This window comes from Pyrgilauda ruficollis, unplaced genomic scaffold (genome assembly GCF_017590135.1).
Source record: "Pyrgilauda ruficollis isolate IOZ18807 unplaced genomic scaffold, ASM1759013v1 scaffold110, whole genome shotgun sequence".
Taxonomy (NCBI): domain Eukaryota; kingdom Metazoa; phylum Chordata; class Aves; order Passeriformes; family Passeridae; genus Pyrgilauda; species Pyrgilauda ruficollis.
Window position 1 is genome coordinate 983,407 of NW_024509211.1, and position 26,534 is coordinate 1,009,940.

The 26,534-nt window shown below is 39.6% G+C and overlaps 1 protein-coding gene across 2 annotated transcripts; it reads right to left on the bottom strand.

The window, feature by feature from the left end:
* Positions 1 to 294: 294 nt before the first annotated feature.
* Positions 295 to 26,489, bottom strand: EXOC5 (exocyst complex component 5). 2 transcript variants are annotated; one of them, XM_041476832.1, is made up of 19 exons: positions 26,344 to 26,489; positions 22,077 to 22,168; positions 19,697 to 19,844; positions 19,135 to 19,329; positions 14,950 to 15,014; positions 14,482 to 14,510; positions 14,226 to 14,335; positions 13,693 to 13,737; positions 13,443 to 13,583; positions 12,279 to 12,361; positions 11,622 to 11,831; positions 11,338 to 11,373; positions 10,298 to 10,445; positions 8,110 to 8,218; positions 7,301 to 7,421; positions 6,817 to 6,903; positions 4,496 to 4,604; positions 3,352 to 3,567; positions 295 to 2,650 (listed from the first exon to the last, which is right to left on the bottom strand). In XM_041476832.1, exons 1-19 carry the CDS (start codon positions 26,368 to 26,370, stop codon positions 2,462 to 2,464), a joined length of 2,160 nt encoding a protein of 719 aa, XP_041332766.1. In that variant the 5' UTR covers positions 26,371 to 26,489; the 3' UTR covers positions 295 to 2,461. The 2 variants fall into 2 exon arrangements, with proteins under 2 accessions (XP_041332766.1, XP_041332773.1); XM_041476839.1 differs by lacking the exon at positions 11,338 to 11,373.
* Positions 26,490 to 26,534: the final 45 nt, after the last annotated feature.

Below are 26,534 nucleotides of genomic sequence, written 5' to 3' on the forward strand. Positions count from 1 at the left end.
TTAGACAGGCAATACTTTAACTCATTAGATGAACATTAAAAGGCATATTTGTATTTTAGATACTATTTTATTGCATTCATAAGCCACTGGAAATATTTTTCTAAATTATATGCTGTAAGAACTCTAAACTTAAAAATGTGTGAAAATTACAGTTCCCCCACCCCACCCCAATCCAACTTGTATTATAAAATAAACTTACTGACAATGCAGCCTTCTCCAGAAATAGAAACTTCCAGTGTGTGCATGGGGAGGTTTTTTAAAGGAAGGAGAAAGCTCACACCAGTGATAAATTTGGTCAGTAAAATTACTTTTATTCTTTTTTTTTTTCTTTTAAATAGAAGGGCTTATACAATTGAGTATAAATATCTTCAAGGAACATGGAAATGAAATGAAAAAAGTATCTGGAAGGAATTCTTTTTATTGAGGAAGAGTTTACATATCTAAGTGTTCACCTACTTTTTGCTGCCTCCTGTTAACAGGCATAATGGGAATATTGCACTGAGCATATGCATGGAAAACACAGCTAATAAAGCAAGGAATATGGTAAATACATTTCATACAACCTTAAAAAAAATTCAAACAGTCATACAACAAATTCTGAAGCACTTCTGTGATCTGCAACTCAAGATGATGTTCACTGTTCTGAAGTGTTAGCAAATTGACACTTTTTTATTTTGTAGAAAGATTTTGTATTGGTTCATAAAACCACAGCCTTAAAATTGTTGGCTTTCAGTTACAGAGGTAACAGAGAGGTATCATCTGAATTCACATCAGAGCTTTTGGAACAAAAATGGCAGCAGTACAAGCAGGTGCCTCCTCCAGAGTGCAAACCCCTCTGTGGCTTTGCCATGGCCAAGGAACAGAGCAGAGCAGCCCAGCAGAGCAGCCAGACTCCCTGGATGTTGTGAGCCAGGCTGGCAACCATTCCCTTGTTTACTGACAGAATGCTCCCCTAAATCCAAAATAAAGCAGGAGAACCCCAGCTAAGCAAGAGAAGTTCCAACAAGTCTTGTCAATATGGACCCCACCTGGGAATTCTTTAACAGAAGAGGAAAATACAATTCTCTGACCAACCCATAAAGTGAATGGATAGAAATGCTGCTCTGGAAATGGGAGATAAAGAAGTTTCCATGATGTGCTGAGCCCACAGTAGAAGGAAGGTGTTAGAAAGCATTTGCTCCACTGCAGTTCCAACCTGGTTTCCACAAGAGCCCACTCTGAAAAAAAAGGTCTATTTACAACAATTCCCAGCTGCTTGTGGAAAAGCCACCCCAAAGGTTTCAAACACCACTGCTGCTTCAGTTCACTGTGTGCACACTGTGGGTCTGTGTCAGGAACTCCTGAAGAAACCCTGGAGCACAACAGACACAGAGTAACCTCTGTCCAATATCAGTTTTGATCAGTGGAAGAGCAGCTTTCACACACTTCAACATTTTATATTGCTCAGGCACTGAGGATCAATTCTCTTCAGCACAATTTGCCACTCTAGGTTTTTGCTGGAGCCATTCCTGCCACATAGCAAAAACCGGGCTACATTTTATCCTTTCACTTTGTTAGAATTTGAATTTATTTACATACAAAATAAGACAGGAGAAAAAGTTCTTTTATAGTAACCCAACAATGGGCACCTTCCCTTGTAATAAGGATGCCTTAGGCAAGGCAACTGCATTTACTTCAGGAGCATATATAAAATTCAGTGTGCTGGTATCAAACAGAAACAATAATGTCAGATCATACAATGCCAGTACATTCCAGTGGGCCCTTGACTATTAGGTAAAAAAAACAAAACAAAGCCAAAGAACCAAAAATAAAATTTAAAAAAAAAATCCAAAACTTTTCACCACTTTAGTTCTGTTTAGAATGCCACACAATGAATAAATTATGTCTTTCTGGGATAGTGTTTTACTCCTACATCTCAAAGAAATTCCAAGCTAATTAATTAGAGCAAGAAATTACATTGAGCAGGATAACGTTCTAAATGAAAGAAATGACTTAGAAACACCAATCAAAGATAATTTGATTATGATTAGCTGTGCTGAAGTCTAAGTCATTAAAATTGATGAAGAATGTTTTTACACTGGTCTATTCTATGTAATCCATTACCTATGCTATGCTCTGTAGTTCAAGTCTAACAAATGGTATCTGATAACTCAATATTGAAGACTAAAATACTTTCAATGCACCATTTGCTCTCCTACACCAACATGTTTCCAATTAAAAAAGAAAATAAATCAGTAGCAAGTAGATTTGTGAAATTCTTCACTGGGAGAACTTGAGCTAACATGAAACATCCAGATTTTTACCTGCTCGCCTTCTACATGACCAGGTTTAAATATGGCTGCTGCTTTATCCTGAACAGTCACTGTCCCACAAAAGTTACACCCATGGTTGGTAAGAAATAATTCCCTGTGCTTTCTAACAACTGAGGCTGCCCAAAGGTGCAAGGTTTCCTGCCATGCTCTCAGCTGAAGTGGCGAGCCAGACGAGCAGACCTGTAGTCGACACGCAGCTGGACAAAGGAGTGAAGGATGTTCTTGTCCAGGTTAGCAAGCTGCTCTCCTGAGCAAACCTGCTTCAAATTATCTGGGGCTACAACCAGAAGGTTGCAAAGTGCATGCAGAGTATCAAAGAGCTGTAGGACCAGCGCAATCTGTGGGCAAGAGGAAACAAAGGAAAAAAACAGAAATAATTAGAGTTGCTTGGAGTCTTATACCAGAACATCCATCTACATCTGCCACCAGGGCTGTGTACAAATCACAAACAGGATGGGACCGCTAGGAACGTGCCTTGAGCTGTTTGTTTTCCAGCATCACTCTCATTACATGGTTTTGACAATGGGAAGATGCCATCAGCTCACATCTCAGGCAGCAGACCAAGAACTTCGTGTTACAACTTTAAAACTTTTTTGCCCAATCACACAAAGCAAAAGCATATTGACAGTAGTTCCATCCAACCACGATAAGCACACGTACCTTCACTTAATGCTTGCTTATTTTGAATACAATATGTGTTTGTAAGCCTTAAAACACAATGCACAGAGCTCCATTATTAAGCTTAGAACTTCCTAATATCTCGCTAGATATACTTTTCTACAGCTTAGGGAGTTATTCTAGGCAAGTGTTAATACACAGACCATTGTTCCATTTGTCCTTACTTTTCTACTTCTTACATAATTTTTCTGCTGAACAATCTTATGGCTACTGCTTAGCTCCAATCACAGTTCTGCTGTCTCTGAGGCCTGCCTTTTGCAGCTTTCCCAAAACCCTCTGGTTTTAAGGATTCCAACAATATCTTCAAAAGATGAGGAGAGAGAGGATTTACACCATCACTCCTCCTGCTGGACAGGCTCACCTTGAAGTCTTTGGCACACTTCCTGTACTCAGCCACGTCACAAATGGCCAGCATTCCCCCCATGCAGCTGTAGGAATATTGCTGTAGGTGTTCATAGATGAGGCGATGGAAACGAACCCCGAGCTCCATCAAAACCGTGTCCACATTCTTGCCATCCATGGAGTTCCTGATCTTTTCCACCTGTTTCCTAACATACCCACACACTTTCACACAAGCCTAGATTCAAAAATAAAAAGAAATAAGTAAGAATTAGGTAATCTACTTTCTTCCACATGCTAAGTTGAACATCAGTTACTAACTCTGATTAATCTCAATGATGTGTTGTAAAAGTTTATTCTTCAATTAATAATTTTCCACATTTCTATTTGCCACACAAAGATGCAAAAATGCAAGTAGAAGGACGGATGCAACAAAATATTCAAATAAGTTATAGCTCGTATCAGTTCAGAATAGAACATTTTAATCTTGATTTTTAATTTAGTGATCCACCAAAGGGGTGTGTGATTAAAAACCTTTTGTGAGTCACAATCATAAATCCTAATTAACAGCCATACTGGGATTTTCACCATTCCCACACTCTATTACCTACTGCTGCACTTCTCCCATTCCCACCTGGCTGCAGGCACTCAGAGAATGCTCTCACTTCTTCCCACTGAGTTTTTTCCCTACTCCTCCCTGCCTTTTTCCCTAATGTAAGCCACCCTAGCAGCCCCTAGGCTGGGATTCAGACACACTCACTGGAGAGACAACACTGTGCAGTAAAATGTTCATGCTGTACCTGTGATGCTTTGCCATGTTCCTGCCATTCTGAGAGGAAAAAGCACCCAGCAACTGGAGAATACCTGGTAATTGATTTTCTGAAACTGATAGCTTAAAGCTAATTATCAGCTAAAAGCTTTGTTCCAAATTTGGGCCTCTTGGGAGGGGAAACAATGTCCCACTTCCTCCAGCACCCACTGATTTGTGTCTGACACTAGATAAAAACTACTCTTGTTCCTTTTCAGCTTGAGAAAATAGTCCACAACAGAGTTTGGAGGTGCTCGGTGCAAGTAAATTAAGTAAATGCACATGTTGTCTAATGGGAGTTTGGTAGGGAGCATCTTGTACCTGATAACACTCATGGGCTGAGACTTTGATTACTTACATTTGTATATTGAATCAAAACATTGTTTTCATCTTCTGGTTTGAAATCTGTCTTCTTTTGCTCTGCAGCCAAGATGTGCTTCATCTGTCCAACCATACAATTCAGCGTCCTTTAAAGTTACAAATACAGATTGGGTTTTGAAAGGAACTTTTTCATTTCATTGACTTTTATGTTTATATATATTGACATGATTCTGGACAAAACTAAGCAGCATGAAGCAATGAGGGGAAAAAACCCAGCATCCAACATTTTTCTACAGAGAAGATTTTATGAAAGCAGTTAGAAGAAGGAGCATCAGCCAAAAAAAAAAACCTCTAAAAACTCTTTCCTCCAAGTTCAGTGTCTTGGAGCAGAGCATGCAGCCTGCTGCTTTTAAAGGGGACACATGAATTGTGAGGTAATCCATTCAAATCCAGCTCTTCAGAGAAATTGGACAGCATCCTTCAGAGAGAATCAAGAGGAAGCATTCCAAGGAGTTTAGCAGAATTAGATCACATTGCATATGAGTCAGAAGCAAGCCTCAGAAAACACTTGGAAAATGAAGGAAGGGTGAGGGGGGAAAAAGAAACTTCTTCCTTTGCCAGAGCTTGGTATTTCTCTCACTCCCAGAAATCTAATGGAGTTTTTCAGCATCAATTATTTCTCCTTTATAGGATTTATCTGTTCAGAACATTATCTAAGGTCAAGGCTCTGCTTTCCTTCAAGTCCAAAGCAAAGGTCAAACAGCAAAGCAGGCAACAGAGGCTGCAACCCTCTCCCAGTAGCCACCTTGGCCAGGAACATCCTCTGGCTCTCTTCTCCTCCCCTCCCCTCTCCTTCACCCTCCTCATCCCCCCAACCTTCCCAAACACAACTGTCAGGGACATTCCAGGCCTTGAAGGATTCAAGCTGGGGTAAGGTAGAGAAGAACACATGCAACCAGAGAGGGGAAAAAACTCATTTTTGTCCTGTGCATAGAGCTCAGGCTTGTATTTCAGATTTACTTTGTTCTAAGTCCACATAACAACAGAAATTTAAAGAAACAGTATCTTGCTCAATTTCCATTTGGAATAAATACTCCCAGAAGGCTGTTTACACAAAATACATACTGAGAGAAAACTAGTTGAAGTAATTCTGTTTGGCTGACAAATCACTTTTACTGAGATAGATAATTGCTGTGAATGGTTTTCAAGAATCTGCACTTGGACTTTTCGATATTTGATAAACTGAAGCCATCAACGTTTCAAAAATTTCCTTTATTTTTTAAACTCATTCCTTTAAGCAGGACAATCAATTCTCAACAGCATCAGTGGCACCACAAAGCAGCCCCACAAACATATTTTACATGTAATGTTTATTTCAAAACTAATCTCTCTTTTTCACGTGCTGAAGCACAATTTTTTTTCAATTTCTTATCCACAAACATTTGAATGTACTGTTTTCTGACAAGAACTTGTTCTCCTAAGTCTTTAAGAAATTAATTATTTAACACAAACAGATACAAACCACTGTAATACTGATGACTGACCTGTATCTATCTACATCTGAGCTTATGGCCTCAGTGCTTCAAGTGCTTCCAACTTCATGTTTAAATCTCTAAGGTCACCTGCAGCTTGAGCAGCTAAAATCTCAATTGCCACCTTACATCCCCTATTTCCACCTTCTCCTTGCACTTGCAGAAAATAATACACCAAGTCAGAAGTAGGGCATCACACAACAGCTCCATTTCCCAATATTAAGCTCATTAGTTTATTATTTTCCTCTGCTGAAAAACAGCTGTGATTTTAATTTGCAATTTTTATAGCTATCCCCTCATTTTTATTCTGAGAAATAGAAAAAAGATTAAATGAGTCACAACCTCAAAGCAAGTCAATGTCAGAATCAAAATTATTCCAGGTCTCCAGACTTCCACGACTCGGTCTAATCCATAGCACTGCACAGATCCCAGCAAATCATTTAACCTATTTTTGTCAAACCTTGCTCCTAATGGAAATCCTGCAAGTGCTTAACCTATTTCAATCATCATTTCTCCCTCTTTCAAAGTAGAAAAACACCAGTTTGAGACAATCAGGTAACAGTGAATTATTGCACTCTTTCAACATAAGCAAAATCCTTTAACATCCTTCCAGAAGCATTTTTGGGTCAGAATCTGCCATGGCAAACATGACCCTCTAACCACACAAAATCTAAATTTCCTATGCACAACAATGGATGTTTATCTGTTTTTTAAAAAATAAATTAAAATATCAATTTTGAGTTGAGGAATAATTCATGCTTAAAAGGCCAGTTAACATATACCAGAAAGGTGTGATTTACAAGATTAAGTTTTATTCTCTACTTGCCTATCAATGCCCATATCCAGCTTCACTTCCATTTGTTCTATGATATCCTTTTTCTTCTGAAGGCATTCAGATAATTTAGGAGAAGAACTGCAACAGTATAGAAGATATGTGAATTATTAAAACAGAAAAACTAATTTGTCTCCTGGGTTTTCTGCTTCCAAAAGGATCTAGTGTAGATTTCCCACCCCAGCAGGAAAAGGGCACAGCCATAAACCCCCTTGAGTCCCACCTGGAATGCAGCAGCAAAATCTCCATGGAAAAACATGTCTTTCCTTCCTATCAGTATTCCTGAAGCTCACTCTCTCCCATTTGTTTCCAAAGGAACCAATTTGTTTAAACTTTTCTTCTTCCCCCTCCCACAACATCAAGTTGAACTACTCCAAGCATAAACTACTCTTGAAAGAGATGAGAAATGAAAAAAAATTGCTTTCTTCACCAAAAAAAAAAAAAAGACCAGAGGAAATGTTAATGAAAACAAAGGTACCTGATCAGTGGCATCAGATGGTCATTGAACTGCTTGTCAAATAAATGGAAAATAGTATTGGCCTGGTGGACAACATCCAAGAAATAAAGATTTGCGTTCTTTGAATCAGAAGAGGGAATGCCTGAAGCAAAGGAGGTTTCATTAGAATTGTAACCATATGCAATTCTTATAATTAGCATGATGACTTTTTAAATATGCAGATTTTTTCCATGAATGCTTAAATCACAGGATTTAGAGTTTCAAAAATTTACCACGGTGCCATATATAGAATTCTTCTCCTAGCTATATTGGTAAGAAGCATAAGCACAGAAATATCTAACTGGTAACATTTCTGATGGCAAAACAGAGCAGTCAATTTAAAAACTCCTTCAGAATGTGAGTTTGATGCTGTCTTACAAGACAGACAGGTTCTCACTGTCAAGATTTTAACTTCTTTAGACAAGCAGTTTTCCTATTTACTGTCACTCTAAGCACACAAATACACAAACAAGCACAGAATTCCTATAAACATTAAGATTTAATAAAAAAATACTCTCCTGTTATGACACTGAACACAGAAGGAGGGAATGCTGATGTCCCAATTTCTATGATAAAAATGTTTCTAAAGACAGAAGCACGTTTTCATCTGTGCATCAATTCCCCAAATGAAAGTTACACTTTAGAAGCCATTAAATGTCAACCCCCAAACACACGAAACAGATTTAATTTAACCAACACATCCTGAACAAGGCCAATCAATAAAGGCACAGCAAAGATCATCTGCACAGAAAGGCCAAGGAGATGAAATGCTCAGGAAATACTGTACTCACCAGCAAGGCCTGTTTCTAATGCATAATCGATGTGCTCAGTACATAAGAACTCTACCAGCATAGAAAAAATTCTGAAAGCATTCTTGGGTAAGTCAGAGGGATCAGAGAGCTTTAAAGAAAAAGAAAAAAAATGTCCTAAAGGTCAGTTCTACATAGATTTGAAAGTTTATTGGATATTGCATAGGAGATAAGCTTAAAATGTAACAAGTATTCCAGAATAATTGGAATTTTACTCAAAATGAAAAGTATCCATACAGGGAATTATTCAGGAACAGCCTATAATATCAACAAACCCTTCAGCATTTACAAGTAAACTCAAGCTGCCACACGATGCTACAATAAGCAAAAGCATTAACAGTTTCTAAAAATAACTATAAGAGTAATAATAAAAGAATATATTAATTAACAGTCCTCACAACAGTTTTCCAGATGCAGTCTCAGGAACTGCCTAACCTGCATGCCACTGGATGCTGGGAAAATGCATTCAGAAGAGATTACTCTATGCATACCCTGTATTTTTATTCATTTAACACCCTCCTGGCACTGGCCACAGTGAGAAGCAGGACACTGGGTTAGCTGGAGCTCCAGTTTGTGTTCTTTTAGCACTGCAGCAAAAATAATGCAGCTGAACCTGGGCTACATTTAGCACAGTTCAGCTGGAGTCAATGGAGCATGAACACTTTTATTAAGTGCAGCAATGGCCACATTTACACTCAGCATCTGGACTTTGATGAGCTGTAAGCAACATGGGATTTCAGACAGCAACCTGTCAGTAAATCCCTTTTCTAAAGAAAAACGTGACAGGGCTTTTGTACCTAGGAAAAACAGCTTTGGTTCCTAAGGAATTAGGTGAAGACTTTTATAAAGCTTCAAGGAAGAAATATTACTACTGCAGCTGGAGGTAATTTACACAACACTCAAAATGTTCTGCTGTATTTCCCCCCAAAAAACTCAAAAACCCAACAACAGAAATTTCCAAACAGTGAAATGTTTCAATATATGGCTACATCAAAATTACCAATTTATTTTTCCTAAAGCAGTCACAGCTGGCAGAACCCTGCACACATCTGCTATGTGACATAAATACCACAATTAGTTAGCCAGGGACTAACTTATCTTTTGCACAGTGAGTTGCTTTGACCACAAACCCCTAAATTCTAAAATCCTAATTCTGGAAATCTCCTTATGTGCCAAGATCCATTGGGGCTTCCACTCAAATACAATTCTTCTAAAATAATTTATATTAAATCTGATCCCAACAGAAAGGCAGAAACAAAAGGTTGCGCACACGTGGAAAAAACCAATTTCTATCATGAATTTAACAACTGCTCCTAGCAACTATGATATTGAGAAAAATAATGATCCACCTGCTTGCCTTACAGGCACTGATTCTCACCCTGAGGAAGGTGGTGATCCCAAGGGTGTGCAGGTAAAAGTCTTGTGTCTGTACCCTGCTCTGTCTTTGGCTCCACTCAGTTTACAAAATATGAAAACATCTAAATATCTGAAGTTTTTCTGCCATAAGCTCATTGAGAATGTTAAAGGAATTAAAACTTCTTAAGAAATCAGTGTGTTTAGCTAATAAAAAAAAAATCACATTTAAGTCTGCAATTAAATTTCAAGGGTTTTCATTTACACCAAATACCAGGCAAATATGATTGACAGGCAGCAAAACCAGCAATTTAATCAGAAGTAAAATACCTTTTTCATGTTAGACTGAAGCATTTAAAAAACTGTAGAGGGTTATCGAGGTAAATAATGTTTAAGACTATTCCTCTCAGTATTTTATTGGTGATCATTCACTAATCTAAGAAGAAATTACACTTGAAGCAGGAAAGCAACTGTTGAACAGTGTATTTTTGAAGCAGGAAAAGAAAACCACACTGAAGGTTTTTCAGGTTTTGGGTCTAATTTAATAAGAAAAGCGATGCAGCCAGTAGGTTTAATGATCACCACTTCTTCCAAAAACAGCCAGCATTAATACTCACAAATTACAACTAGATCCATGTGGAAAAACAAACCCTCAGCCTCCACTGTGGCTCCATTTCCATGAAAAACACAAGAGACAATTTGAAATGTCCTTTCCTCTTCCTATCACACCTCAACCAAAAACTTAAGCTCAAGACTTAATCTCACACACAACATCTCAAATCTCAACACTGAGGGAGGTCACAGGAAGCAAACTTACCCTGTGACATCTTTCAAAAGCTTGCTTGGTTTCTTGCAAAAGGTTAACCACCACTTCTTGTGACAGGAAAGTTTCCCCATGTGTGTCAATGCTTGGCCCCAGGGGTAAGTTTGTTCGTTGCCTTAGTCTCTCTTTGAGGTCTTGAATACTGGAACAAAGACAGACCCCAAAAAAATTTCACCAGGTGGAAATTTTGGTAGTCAAACACAACAACAATTTAGCATCTTGTAGTTGTTAACTCAAAAACAGGACCCAAGACACAGTTTAGGATGTGCAAGCATTAAGACAAGTCTTGCAAGCTTTAAAAACAAAAATTGGCAGTAGATGCAAAACTACCACCTCTGATTCCATGGTCAACTGTGTTCTGGAATGGCACGTTCACACATGGGAGCAGTTATTCATTCCCCTTGTGGGATGAGTGATTTCACTGGAATCCTGCAGCACTTCTGCTCTCTGGACAGATTCAGCCTCCATCCTCTCTGTCACACTGCACTTTCCAAACACTAATGAGAGCTTCCTATCTCATCCACACCCACAAATCCTCTCATCCTCATCCATTATCTCAGCAGTTCTTTATTTAGTCAAGCATGCTTCGACACATTTCCATGCATAAAACAACCCATACAGTTACGCACTACAATAAATTTAATTTTCCCCAAGAAAATTAAATTTTCATCTTTGCTTTTTTTAAAATTACTTCACTGCTGCTTTTTCCATATCACTCCTCATTCCTGACACACTGAACCCAGCAGCTCTTTGAAAGGTGCAGCAGTCTTAGCACCTCTGCTTCACACAAGTTTTAATACTTCCTATCCCACTTCTCACTACTCCTTCATTAGTTTTTCTACCCTGAGGATAATGAAGTCTTGTTTTACCTTTCTCTAAGTCCATTGCATCTTCTGGGCTCACTAAGAGCTTTCTCACTGACATTGCTATGGTCTTTTCCCCTTCCTAGGTCTTGGGAGGGGACCACAAGACCTGGGCAGGTGAAAAAAAATGTATGCTTTTAGATACACACATACACCACATGCTTTAGGTACCTTAGTTTTGCTTCAGTCCTTTTGTGGATCTGGATCCTAAGTTGAAACATAGGTTTAACTGGTATTTTTCATTTCCAGTATGTACAAATACCATGCACTGAGTACATTTCACATGTACTTAGAGCAACACACTTTTGAGCAGAACATAAAGTGAAAGCAAATTATAAAAAGCTGTAGGTCTTTGACAGTTCATCACTGTGCATCTGACATGGCAAACACAGCCTTTCTCCCCTCACCACCTCCCTTCCACTTCAAAATTATCAAACTTCCCAAAAGGAACTTACCCTCCAGTGCCAATGGACCTCTTCTGGTGGTTTTTGGAATCATAATAGCGCTGCAGAATCATAGCACTCCTACTTTTCAAATAGCCAATTTCCACCTCAATGTAATTCTCCAAGTAGGAAATGAAAATGGCCTTGATAAGCTTAGACAAGAAAGTCTGCTTATCAGTACCCAAGTTAAATTCCATCAATTTGCTTGACAGATTAGTGGTTCTTTATGCAAAAGAAACAAAGAAGGGAAGGGGAGGAAAAGGTTGAATGTGGATGAATTACAGCATTACACGTTTGTAAAGTACACAGCACAACAGAACCCTGATGGTGATTAAGACTTGGAGCAGTTTCACATTTAAGCAAAGAATTTCACATAATTCATGTTTAATTACACACAGCACCACTGCAATCAAGTTGCCAGTGAGATGGGGAGGACTGGCTTTTGCACAGTTTTAAAATTACTCTTGAAGATCACAATAATACCCATTGAAAATAATAATGGCCATTTTAAATTTTCCTTAGGAAATCCATCATTGTAAAGGTTAATAGACATAAAAAATTTACAGCTTTTATGAGAAGTTTACATTTTTGGCTTCTTTTTCTTGACAACAAATCTGTTTATTTTCCAATAGCTTCAATCCAATAATTTAATCATTGATATATACATACCTTGTATATAGATCATAGAGGTTTTTAAGATACTGTTCTGCATCTGATTTCCTGTGTTCTTCCAGCTGGTCCTTCACATAACTCTGCAAAATTTGGTACATCTGTTAGAAGATAAACTGACAACCACAGGTCACTCTCACTACTTCCTAGATTATATGGAATTTCCTGCAAAGTGTAGATCTTACTTAAAGGAAATTCATCTCTCCTTTGGTTTTACATCTTTAATTTACACTTCCTCCATTATCCACAGAGGGGGTTAAACACACTTGTAGAAGAAAGTGATTTAATAACACAAAACAGTAATGTGTGAAGCAAAGACAAAAGACAGATGGCTTTGAAACTATGTCTGACCAACTAACACAAAATCCCCTCACTTTAAGAATCAAAAGCATCAGAGGTCTCAGAGCATTTCTGCCGTTGACAAGGCAAAAAGATGGTTACATATTTGCTTACCATAATACATACACAAAGCAGATACAAGCTTAGAGCCCTTCTTATCACTGAATATTTGGACAAAAGTATTATTTATCATAAAATACTAATTCAAAACTGACACACAAAATTGGGGTTGAAACACAAGCTCAATCTCTACACTATGAGAGCAACATCTACAGGGAAATTGCTTTTTGCAAGGAAAGTCATGCTGTTGACTTTAAGAACTTTAGTGGGTGTATTTGCATGATGAAAAACTTAGTATTTTCAATTACTTTAGATTTTCATAAATATTGCATTAGTTGCAAGACACTACCCACAACATAAATGATTTTCACTTATTCAATGCTAACCTCACACACGACACCCAAATCCAAGAACGAGCAAATTAGAGATATGAAATGTGGAAGTTCTTTTCCTGACATATTCTTGGTAGGGGGCATAGAGAACAAATCAAACTCGTGTATGACATCTCATGAATTACCCAATGAACACAGCAATCCCCTAATAATTTTACATATTGAATTTGAGTATTTGCTCTGTATTCAGAGCACAAGGAGATTTATTTGATATGGGCTTGATTATCTGTCCTAATTGTTACATGAGGTGATTCTACACCCTTATACAAAGATTACCAATACTGTAAATTCTCATTAATTGCTATCCCTAGATAAAATATTTTTTTATTAAGAGGTTCCTCAATGAACTTCAACATGTTCAAATTTGAAATACCTGAAGTTTAACTTCAAAGATATTTTGAATGAGTTTGGCTAGCACAGTCTCTGGATTGCTAAAGATTTCTCCAACTTGCTTATTCACTCTCTGGCACAGAATGGCTGCATCTTCAAAGACATCATTCCTCAGGAATGCACCCTAGGGATTGAGAAACACATTTCAGAATATATTTCCAACAATCTATATAGGACTAATTAAATCAACCATGTAATGTAAATAAAAAAATGATGTAAACAAACTGCATTACCTCTTGACACTGTTTTATGTACACATCAACACAGTGGGAATAGCCCTATGGAAGGAGCAAAATAACTCCATGTTAGAGCAGGGTGTTCATGTTTTCAGTACAAAACTAAATCACAGAAATACACAACTTGTGAAAAAGTTAATTAAAAAAACCAAAACAAACAGAATTCATTCAAAGCACAGACTTTTCCAAACCCATTTTTGTTATGTATCTACCATAACTCCACTTACCACCACTCTGCATGGATCTATACCTCAAGTTTCAACATTCTTTCTCAAGCATGAAAGTCAGGTCACACCCATGCAAGAAGAGATTATCTTAGAAAGTTCTCCACTGATGCTGCCCTCAATCCCCCTCATCTGCCTCCTTTATTCCCCTGCACTTGATTTCAGATTGAACCCTTCAGTCCTGAAGTTACACATTATCTGACATGAAGGCTGTGCCCACACAAATACATTAAACTCAAAACAGGCACTTAGTGTACCGTGGGTCGGTTTTATTCACATATTTAAATTAAGCCCCTTAGTTTTTACCTTAAAGTGAAGCAAAACTGCTGCTACTTCTCTCATCCTGGAGATTTCTCCTCTGCGCTGAGCACTGGTAAACTCTTGAATTAACTGGCACTCTAAATCGTGGTACTTACCTGGAGAGGAAAGGGGATAACAACAAAAACCCATCAGGCTACATAATTCAGGCAAAAACTGTAATACTGACAGTATTGCTTACTTCTTTAATCATCTTTAACAATTCAAATACAGCAATATGGATTGAACTGGATAGATAACTTACTTGCTATCTTTGATTTTACTTCAGAAAATCTGTTAACAACAAAAAAATAGCATGATTAAATTCAAATCCACATCACATGAGAAATCACAGGCATCCTGGATCATGAACAGCAGGCACTCTGCTTAAAAATGAAAACATGCAGCACAAAGACGACAGAAAAGTTCCCCGCTTTATATCCCTAAAAACCTACAAGCATCTAATTCAAATCTAGCATTAAGTCAGCAAAGCAAAATTATCCCATTAAAAGTCTGTTAAGCAGTTTAGGATGTGTATGTAAAGATGATCCTACAACATGAGTGCGTGAACACAAATTTGAGAATAGAGGAGAGAGAAATAAGCACACAATCCAGCTCAAAAGCTCCATGAATCCCTAAGCACAGCCCAAAAGGGGAGACAAGGGAAGCATCGGAAAAATCATAGCTGTGCGAAGATTTACTTTCTTAAAAAGATGTTCAGATAGATTTTTACCTGTCAAAAGGCAGTTCCTGTGCAATCAAATGCAGTTTCTGAATAATATCAGCTGCCTCTTTAATCTGGTGAGAAGAAAACATGACAGAGTCATTAAAGAAGGTCTGATTTTGGGCTGTTCCTTTCCTCCCCCTGCACTGTCCAATTTTCACACACAAAGTTCCTATCTCTAAAGCTGGTAGAGTTGACATACCCGTGGAAGAGATCAGCCCCTCCAAGTTCCTAGATATACTTTTAAGATGCTTAAGGTATTTTTCTTTAACATAAAGTAATATAGGTCAAAATATGATGAAAAGTCACATCACATGTTCCCACTGGGGATGTCTGTGGAAGTGTGGAACTGTCTGGACAAAGCTCATACCAAAAAAAAGCCATGACCCTGCTTGGCATGGAGAGAGGAGAAAGGGAAAAAAAGGGATCAAAGCAGAGCATTCTCCCAAAGAAAGAGAAATGGAAGATGTATTAGAAATTATAAACTCTGAGGTCCAAAGCAAAAATCAAGATGGAAGTCAGGTAATTACAGAGCTACAAAATAAGAATAGCTGCATGAATACAAAAGCTAATAAACAGGTAACACAGCATGCAAAACTCTGCTCTGGGCAGCAGAACCTCTTATCAATTATTCTTCCCCACCAGTCAGCACAGGAAGTGCATCTAAGTGGTGACTGCTTCGTTATGCTGAATAAAATGACGGAAAAGACAAATTTCAAAGTGTGGGAAGGCAGCTGGTTGTAACTGAACTTGTGTGGATTTAAGCAGTGCTGACTGGGCCAAACCTGCCACAGCTGGAGCACATCTGATGAGGAGCAGCTGAGGGGGCTGGGGGGTGCTCAGGAGGGACCTTTTCACTCTCCACAATTCCCTGACAGGAGGGGACAGCCAGGGGGATTTGGCTCTGCTCCCAAAGAAAAGGGACAGGACCAGAGGAAAAATAGTCAAATTGTGCCATGGGAGGTTTAAATTCACATGAAAAAAAATTCTTCATGGAAGGGGTTGTCACTGGCACAGCTGCCCCGGGCAGTGGTGGAGTGCCCATTCCTGGGGGATTTCAAAGCCATGTGGATGTGGCACTTGGGGACATGGGTTAGCAGTGGCCTTGGCAGTGCTGAGGGAACGGTTGGGCTCGAGAGTCTCAGACGTCTTTTGCAACCTGAATTATTTGATGACTAAAAGCTTTATAAGCTGGCACAATGGAGAACATGCAGAATTTGGAGTTTATCTTGTTCTTCCAATTAGTGGTGATCCAGGGAACTGAAGTGAGAGGGAAGGAAGCAATGAAATCCTATTCTGCCACCACTTAGAGCAGGCTGGATTAAAACTTTTCAAGAATAGAAGCAGACACACAGGTAAGAATAGAGAGCACAGGAATCACACCAGGCTGGTTGTTCAGCAAAAATAGGGGCACTCAAAGTGATCCATTCTGACTATTAAGAGCAGCTTATGTTTTGAACTGTCAGCTTACAATAGCCTCTTAAGGCAGAAGCTGCTACACTCCTCAAATAAATCCAATGAAAGAGCAGTTATTTCTATTAGCTTGCAGCAACATTAATACCTAACAACTGGGATCTATACAATTGTCTATATATTAGCAGTTATTCACCAAAGCTGCAAAATCAAAACAAACAAAAAAAAACCAACCAAGAAATCCCACAAACACAACATTTTCTTTGTTTCCTCTTCACACAATAGCTGTTAACTAACTTAGATTTTATTGAATTCAGGACTTTTTCTATGCACTAGAGAAGCCATGACTAATCAATTCTCCACAGTTTCTGCTTAAACCCGGACATCTTTAATTTTTAAATGAATCAGGTTTCTGTAAACCATTAAAACCAAAATAAATATTGATTTTGTAAAATACAACTTAAGGGCTATAATGTATCTGGGAAAAAACAACTGAAAAGTCATGGAGAAATAATGGCAAGGGACAATTTTAACATGCACAAGTGAAAAGGCATAATGAAATTAAGTACAGAACATAAACAGAGAAATGGACATGAGAATAATAGTAAACATATTAAGCAGGATGATTTTATTGCATGATAAACAAGTGGGCTGCTGATCATTTTGATAGTTTAATTGTGCTGGAGTGATTTGCTCACTTCAGGAATCTTTAGACTGGTTAGCTAGCAGCACAAGGGAAATTATAAGGATTCAGAGGGTGAAGACACAATGCACAGAAAGGGATAAACCAGCAAGGAAAACCTTCACAGAGGTAAGTCAGAAATTGCTCAGTGTGGCTGGGAGAAAGTGGGAAGCAACAAATGGAGTGTAGGGAAAGAAAGGAATCCAACAGATTTTAAGAACAGACACTACTGAGAAAAGTATCAATTAGAACATAACTGTACTATACTCTTGTTTGTGCCTCTCCTTTCACAGTATCCCCTCAATGTCTCAAAGAAAAGCCCACATTTGTGAGGGCTGGCAGAGCACAAAAAATCATAACATGCTCTAAAACATTATCTAAAACCCCCATCAGTTTGAAGATCAGAAGACATTGACAAAGAACTAAGAACTAAGGTTTTACATTTAAGAATATTTGTTACCATCTCATACTTTAGAAGTATTTTTAGTACAAAGATGCACTAAGATGTAACAGCTCCTGTCTGGGCAGGCTCTTCTACAAACACTTCTTCAAGTTATTGTTTAAATCAGGAGGGAAAAAGTTCAAGACTCCACCTGGCTGAAATTAGCCTCAGTACGATAACTTGTATCCAGAAATTCTTGTTTGTGTTCCCACACCCTTCTCCTGCAGACTGGCACAGGAGTTAAGGCCTATACATTTGTCTTCCTCCAGACTGGATGAGTATCTTATTATTCTTTGGGGTGTACAGAGATTCATTTGTTTACAAATTTCCAGGTTCACCCTATTTATCTACCAAATTTTTCTGGTTCTCCAACAGGATGTATCATGAAACTTTAATTTACAAATAAAGTGAAAGTTGAATTCTTTGAGCCTCTTGAGCAGACAACAATTCTCTAACTTATGTTTTGTTATTCACCATGCTGCCAGTAAATATTTGTAAAATGCATGTTTTATTACTCCTTAGGAAAAAATAAAAGAAAAAATTTATGCAGCTCTGGGAAAGGCTGTCCATAGAAGAACTTCCCTTATGCTGAAACCTTTCTGTTTCCCTTGGAAATCGGGGAGGTTTTTCCTCTGCTCTCTCTTGAATCAGGGCAAGCTATCAACTAGTAATTACCATATATCCACAGACCATGAATCAAAAGGCACTATGCAAGTGACTCCTTGGGAATACAACTATATAAAATGATTAGCTTTTCATTTCCCTGAGAGACACCTCCAGCTCAGTGGGGAGGGGGTGACTATTAACCTGTTCTCAGGTCTTCCATGAGCTGCATTTCAAGCATGTATTTTTTTGCTGAATGTGCAAATCAAGTGTTTGCTGTTTCCACATATAATTTTTTTCCTGACTACAACCACACCACTGCACAGAATTTAAGGAGGGAAGGAAGATTCTTCAGGATACATCACATTAAAAAAAAAAAACCCAACAAACCCAAACCAACAACTTTACTTAAACTGCATTGGGAAATCCAATGTATCCTTTTGCTTAGAGCTGGATTATTTTCCTTCAGTTTATTTCTGTTTGTCACACCACTCAAATTGTATTTGCTTCATGAACATACTCTTGAAGCACAAGAAAAACAAAATGCTTGAACATTTCTTTGAAGTTTTCCTGCCTGATTCCTCTAAATTCCAAGGGTGGAGACATAACCACAGGACTACACAAAGCCCAAAGGCATGCTGTGACAAAAAGGTATCCAAGGCCAGTGGACTGACCCAACAGAGCAAAGTTGCACAAAGAAGTTGCATTCAGAAACGTTCTGCTTTACAGGATGGATCTGAGGCAAGGGGTTCAAAGGAAACAGGCAGATATTGTATTGCACTCCAAAGTTGCCCTCCCAGCGCTTCCCAAATCTCCGATAATTTCATAAAATGAAAAATGCCAACATTGCCACATTAAGCATCGCTGAATACAAATGCTTTATCAGCAATCTGCAGCCCAGTGTTGTTAATTTACATTTCAGAACAATGAAACTTTAACAAGTCAGTCACTCAGTGGTTTGAAGTCTGACCATGGTAAGTCATGGTAGCAGCTTGTAATTAGGGCAGTCCCGCTTATTGCTTTGAACTGCTTTCATCCCGCTGACAGCTCTTACCTTTTCAGAGTTTGTAAAAACATCAGACTTCAGCTCTCCATCCAGAAACTCATTAAAGTATTTCATCAGCTTCTGAGCCTCCACAGCCCGTTGCCGTGGCGTGTTTACCCCCTCCAGCTGGTCGCCAAGGTGACAGACCTTAGTTGCTACATAGCTGATGTGCTCATCCAGTTCTTGGAAATGTTGGAAGGCAACCTGGAGAACACAGACACTAAACTCATGATTTCCATTTTGTGCACTTCAGGAAACACAAGATTTCCTTCAGGAAGAAGCCCAGTGAATGCAGGTCCTGCATTTCAGAACTGCTAATTAATTAATTACACACAACCCAAATAAAGTTTAGTGTACTCCTTTAAATTATTGTGAAGACTCCCCATTTTCAGCATTGCTAACACTCCTTAATGGAACATGCAGATGAGCCTCCTTTGACAGGAGAAATTGTCATCAAACCCTCTTTATTGTTATCTCAAACAGCAACACCCTGCACCAAGAAAAGCTGAAGGAGCACAGGATGCTCTGAAAACTTGCACAGCTTCGCACTGACTCTAGCCCTTGGATTTACCTGGTTGCTTTTCTGCAGCTCTTGTACTTTCTTGGCAAATTCCTTTGCTTCCTTCTGGCACTGTTGTTCTAGCTTCTCCACCTTCCTCTGAATTCTTTCATCCATTACCTGTAATTCTTGGATATGGTTTACAAATTCTTCCAATAATCTGATTTAGAATAAAATACAGGAAAACAGATTTTAGTTTGAAAGACATTGTCTTCTGAAGAGCTTAAAACGCCTCAAAAAAAAAAAAAAAAAAGCAACTTGCATACAAGGCTCATCTAACCATGTCTAGAAATGTTTCCAGATTGAAGATTTAAATAAATAAATAAATTTAAATCTTAAATTTAAATATTTTATATATTATTATTATTTAACATTAAATATTTCAGAAAAATTCTGTTTCTAAAATTTTGATTTAAACTGCATCACCCTGGTTGTGTACCATTCTATGACAACATAAAAACTCTGTGCATGGTGGGTCAAAGGAGAGAGGAACACCAAAATATTAATCCCTCAAGAACGTGGCTCTGCCACAGATGCAGAAATCCCTACATCCCCATCTTCCCTAAACAAGTCTCACATGGAAAAAGAAAGCTTAGGCCACTACATCCCTTCAGTGTAAGGGATACAACAGAAGAATATTCTCTACTCTACATGTTACTGTAAAGTTGGAAATCAGCATTACAATGAGTAATTATTAATAAGGAACTGACACAGCCATCATTTCATAATGTTGTTCTGACTGACTTCACCTTTTCTTTCAGACTCACATTTTACTCCTCCAAACCACAGTACATCTGAATGCATTCTTGAATTCCCTCTGCTCTTTTCATTCTGTTCTCAACATCTCTCTTTCTCATTCCTGTTTTTATTCACTCTGTCCTATTTCAGTCATATTTTCAGCTCTTCCTTTTCTAAATATCCCAATCACTGGTCAAGGAATGGATTACTCCCAGATCTTCCACAGCCATAAAACTCATGCTAAGAACTGAAAACATCTGTAACATTTCAGAACTTTGCTGTCCAGGTTTAATGTCAGAAGAGGCTTTTAGTCCAGTCAGTTACTTGAGGGCACAACTTCTTAAAGAAAACTGGACTGAGGCAGATGTTGGTGATTCCTCTCCTTCACTCCCTGCTTGCCAGAAGCCCAAGAGCAATCTGCACACGGCAGCAGATCTCACAGAAAACCAGAAGGAACACATCTAAGTTTACAGAAGCATATTGAAAATCAAATTTAAACAACAGTGACACACAGCATTCTTCCAAACAAAAGCCTAGAGAAATTCAGGCAATCTCTATTAATTTCAGCAAACTCATTCAGGCTGGGGTTTGTTTTTTAAACAGATCTTGTGTCAACTCTGCACTTATTCAGCAGCACTGCTCAATATATTGAGAAAGGAAAGAAGCAGAAGAGGCAGCTGCTAGTCAGGTTTACAGATAAGAAATACAGACTCCAATACTCTTTCTAGAAAACAAAAGCAGCATCTTTTTTAATATTCTTAATATTTGTTTCTTAATATTAATTTTGGCTCCCTACCCAATACTAGAAGATGCCACAAGAAAAATATTTATTGTTGCAGGTTTCACCTGCTTGTCCTGAAAAATGTGGAAGTGCCTCCCAGAAGTTCACCAAGCAAACCATCAGAAATGCAGAAAATCTGTTTAACTAAGTAGGAATTTGTACAAATCATGAACTACCCTAATGTATATACTGGGCACAAGCACACAGAAAGAGTTCCAGGGAACAGTGTTGTGTATTTCCAGGCTTCTTCTGGCTTCAATCACACGTAAAGCTCCGCATAGGATACGGGCCTCAGGCTGAATGTCAAGAGTTCAGCATCTTGCTAGAAATTCCACAGTATCCTTTCTCTTTTCAGACGCCTCCAAAGAGCCAGGTGCTCCAGAATTAACATCCTTTGACTCTGTCAGGTTAATTTTGTGACATTTTAGTAAGTCAGATTAGTTTATCACGAGATCTTATCCCCAGAGCTGCCTCTCTTGCTGTTCTACCTTTTTGTGCCTCTTATTTGCAAACTGCTGTGTCTTAAAATAAGGCAGCTCAGGAAACTAAAGTAAGAATCTCATTAAATTGGCTTAACTATCATAGCAGTGAAGTCTCATATTATGCTTGAATCCAGCAATTGTCTGACAAGCACAAACAATATCAATTCTCCTTCATTCAAAAGGTCTCAATCAGAAAGTGACCTTCCCTACTCATTACTGAATAATTAGTTCTGAATAATTGGCTCATGGTCACAAATGTTACCAATTCTGCCACATGAAAACCTCCTTGGACACACAGCACCATTACACAGAGCTCTGTTATTATATGTGGAATAAAACAGTACAATTAGAGATACATTCACTTTGACCATTGTGCAATTTGATTTTTTACCTTTTGGGATCAAAAGCTTCTCCACCTCTGGAACCTCCCCCAGGTGTTCTCCATGCCAGCCGTTCAATGTATTCATCTGCCACAAAAGGCTCCTGGCCACAGAAGAAAAACCCTTCACAATGTGCCCCAGCAGGCTGCTCCTTCAGCAGGTGCTCACACCTCATTTTGAAAGTGTTTAGAAGCTTTACTATAATCAAAAGTACAGTGTTGGCAATTGCTCCATCACCTCTTGGGCTTACATATTTATTGTTGAGAACACAGCTTTTAATATGATGAGTTGGAACATCAAGTTTAGATATTATCAGACTGCTTGCAAAGAATGTGCTGCAGGTCTGTGAAGAGCTGGCTCTAAAGTCATTATTTGCAGCTGAGTTTGTGGCTTGTCATTCCAAAGTGCCTGAGCCCTGCAGCAGCTGATTTGAGAGGTTACACCACCCAAGCCAGCCATCAGCAAAACACATCCGAGAATTCATCTGCCTACAAAAATTATGTGGCAAAATAAGGGTTTTTACAGTTGTTCAACTCTCTGTCACACCATGGCATCACACACAGAACTGATCAAAAAACCCAGCCCAAAAAACCCAGCATGGGATGCCACTGGATGCAGCCCAAGTGCAACTGCAGAAACAGCAGATAAAAATGAGGAAAAAAGACATAAAAACAGAGGATGAATTTGATTTCCACAAGTAGAAAAAGCAGACATGAGTGATACTAAAACTCAAAGTTACACAAGTTTCTTCCATAATATTTGCTGGTTCTTCCATAAAAACACCACTCAAGGGTAAAGAGCTAAGATTATTGCTCCACCCAACAATATTTTCTGAAGGCAGAGGCCTCATTTATAAACCCAATTTTAGCTGGCCATTACTTACAGCTCAAACATTTCATCACGTAGTTAATACTAAATTACTCTAAACACAGTCCAATTTCTATCATTAATAAAAATAGTATTTATTACTCAGCAGCAGTGATTAGGTGCTAATATCAGCACTTCTAAGACCAGTAAGAAAAGTATTTTCACAAGCACCAGGATTTTATAGAAAGCTTTTGAATTATAAGCAGCAACAGTTGTAAAAGTGTAAAACAACCCAAAACACAGCTGGGAGTGGCTCTGGCTAATAGGAGCATTTGATGAAACAACTGAATATGGCACCACTGCTTTTGATAAAACTTGGTTGGAAAAAAATGGAAATAGTAGAAAACAAACAGATCTCAACAGGTATTACATTGGTTACTGTATCAATATGCCTGAAACTTTGTCACAAGGAATAAGGAGGGAAAAAACAGCATTACAGAGTTAGTTTTGAAAGTAAAACCAAGGGTTGAAAAGCAAATATTGCCTGTTCAAGGTCTGTTTCCTCAGAAACAAATTGTGCCCTATCCAGTCAGGCCCAGCCACTAACCAGGAAGATAAAATGTTTTAAAATATACTTTGTTACACGCTGAATCCTGATAGACATGGCAGAAATTTTATCACTCAGCAACTCCTCATGCACAGACTGACTGAGTAACCATGTTGTGCTCAGCCTCCTTGGCTAAACTTCAAAAATAACTGGTTGATACCACATAAAAACAATTTCCCTACAAGTCACTCATCTCTTTAACCAGTCCTTCCTGATACACAACGTGAAGTTGCCTTTACAAGAATCCTTTTCATCAAAAGCCACAATGCCACGTTTCCATGCCAAGCGTAAATTCCCTCCTTGTGCCACCCTGCTATCTAAAAGTTTGGAACATTTTTGTAATTTAATTATAGGTGAAATGAGTCATTCAGTGCAGTAACATTCCCCTCAAGGGAGGCCTCCAGCTTCCCAATTACCTCAGGGCTCTTTGCAGGACTCCTCCTTTATATGAAAATCCACAATTTTTCCTCTGAATATCCTGTAATTCAGCTGAGGCCCCACTCTGGTTACAGGGATACTAAAGCCAAGTATGGAAGAACCCTGAATAAAGGGTTTACTGACACCCTGTGTGTGCAGATAACATTTTCTACATTTCTCCTTTCTAAAAGATAATTCACCTACACACATATAATGGTTTGGAATATTTTTTCATTTTTGTCAAACAACATTTACAAAGTTTTTCTGCAAGCCTCTTCTCCTAAGGAAATCTGTTCTAACACATGATCTTCCAGGTTCCACTGCAGATCCAAAAGTTCTTACTTCAGTTTGTACCTTCCAAACACATTTTCTTTTTTAAATGCTATCTTGATAACAGGGTTACTCATAGCTGACAGCCTAGCTCCTGTTTTAAGTCCCCTATCCTGTTCTGCAGAAATTGCTTAAAATCAGCTATTACAAATGTCATTTGCAAGTCCTTTGCCTGTTATCAGATGAGCCCCAACAGTCAATTTCTTCAGCTTTGAACTTCCCTCTGGCTCCAGATGAATTAACCTGATCCCATCCATTCAGCCAATACTCCTGATTTAATAAGAGATATGCCTGAAGTGGGTCATAACCTGGTTTGATCTGGTGTTTACAAATGAAACTACACTGGACACAGCCAGATTAAAAACCAGTTTAGAAGTATCCACTGTTAAATTATGCTTTAAGTTATGTGAGGGAGAATTCAGTCCACGTTGTGCACATTTTCAGCACAGATCGTGCTACACAATTTCCCATATCTGTACTGAAATTTACTTAAAACACACACTCATGAAAACATGGCCATCAAATTCCACCCTCAGCAAACAGCTAAGGGCTACTCCCATAACAAGCACATTTTTATGTTCTTATATAAGGCAGAAATTTCAAACTAACCAAGTAGGCAACATTAAATTAGTGGACATGAACAAAAACTCTCTTGCCTTTGGAGTGAAAGAGAAGTGAAAGCAGGAGAGAGAGAAATACTGGATTCCATGTTGGAAAAACATCATTTCTAGCCCCAAACTTCAGGCAAAAGTCTCACCTAATTTGCAATTTCATCTTTATTGCTATTGCAAAATGGAAAAAGTTGTTGCACGACCCAAAGCAGCCAAAACACACAGTTTTCTTTCCATATTCAAATTACCTCACACTCAACACCCCACAAAGAACAGAATGGCACTGTCACCATGTTGAGAAATCAAGAGGCTCCTAGAGTATTGTAGGGAGGGTACAAAACCTGGCACCCAGCTACAGGAGCACAGTATTTCAGTCCAGCTATTTTTTAAAGCCACACAAACCAAAAGACGTGAGTCATAACACTCGTGTGCCATCACAATGATTCATAAATTCAAATGCACACAATGCATTTACATAACCCCCAGATATAGGATCTTCCAGAGAAACAGGAAGACCCTTTCCTGAAGGCTGGACAAAGTCCCAGTGATAACCCACCAGAAGAACAGCCAGCTCTTGAGTGGCTTGGACAGCAAACACAGGACACATGGGGATGTCACCATGTCCCTGTGAAGAGGAAGTGGGGACACCACACACGTTCTGTGTGCCACAGGTCACATCATGAGAGCTCATGGTCCAGGCCAGAAGCTGAAGCCACAGAACCACAGAAGAGTTTGGTTGGAAGAGACCTCAAAGATCATCTCGTTCCAACCTCCTGCCATGGCAGGGACACCTTCCACTAGCCCAGGGTGCTCCAAGCCCCATCCAGCCTGGCCTTGGACACTGCCAGGGACAGGGCAGCCACAGCTTCTCTGTGCCAGGGCCTCACCACCCTCACAGTCAAGAGGGTGATATCATTCTTCCTCATGTCTAACCTAAACCTGCTCTCTTTCAGTTTGAAGCCACTCGCCCTGTCCTGTCACTACACATTCCTGTAAACAGTCCCTTTTCCATTTGTCTTGCAGGCTCCCTTCAGGAGGGAGATGATCCTCGCACGTCTCTTCCAACTTAGGGCATTCTGTAATGCCACGGGAAGAATCTGACAGACTCCTGCTATTCCTGCCCTGCTCCTGCGTGGCCTTGGCTGAGCTATTCACCTTCCGTGCCTCGCCTCCACCGCAGGTAAAGGGAGGGCAAAGTCATTTCTTTATTCCATCCCAGCCCCACTGACACCCCCGCGCCGGGGTCAGACGAGACGGTGCCTTCGGCAGAAGGAGCGCGGGGCCGGGCCTGGCGTGGCCCTGTCACCAGCACCCGGGAGCCGGCCAGGAGGGAGGCCCTGCAGCGGGGCAAGGCGGGCACCGCACCCCGCGGGGCGGCACCGGGGCTCCGCCGCTTCCCCAGCCCCACACACCGCCCGCCCTTCCCCAGGGAGAGGCCGCCGCATCCCCTCAGCGAGCCGGCCCGGCCAGCACCGCCCGCACCCGGCCCGCGGGGCCCGCACCCACCTCGAAGAGCTCGGCCGTGGTGGCCATGGCCGCAGGGAGGGAGGGAAGGAGGACGGCGGCCCCTCAGCGCCCCTTCGCCGCCGCCGCCCCGCCGCTGCCGCCCATTGTGTCCCCCGACCCGGCAGCAGCAGCGGCGGCCGCGGCGCCGCCTCGGCCCGCCGGAAATGGGGCTGCGCCGGGCGGTCACGGCG

Bases quoted from the DNA above. Each gene is read 5' to 3' on its own strand.
- EXOC5 (XM_041476832.1), bottom strand. From the start codon at position 26,370: ATGGCCACCACGGCCGAGCTCTTCGAG. The intron at 19,330-19,696 runs GTAAATCCAAGG...TGTGTTCTCCAG, and splicing joins AGCTGCAGAAAAGCAACCAG to GTTGCCTTCCAACATTTCCA. The intron at 14,511-14,949 runs GTAAAAATCTAT...TGTTGTTAACAG, and splicing joins CAGGAACTGCCTTTTGACAG to ATTTTCTGAAGTAAAATCAA.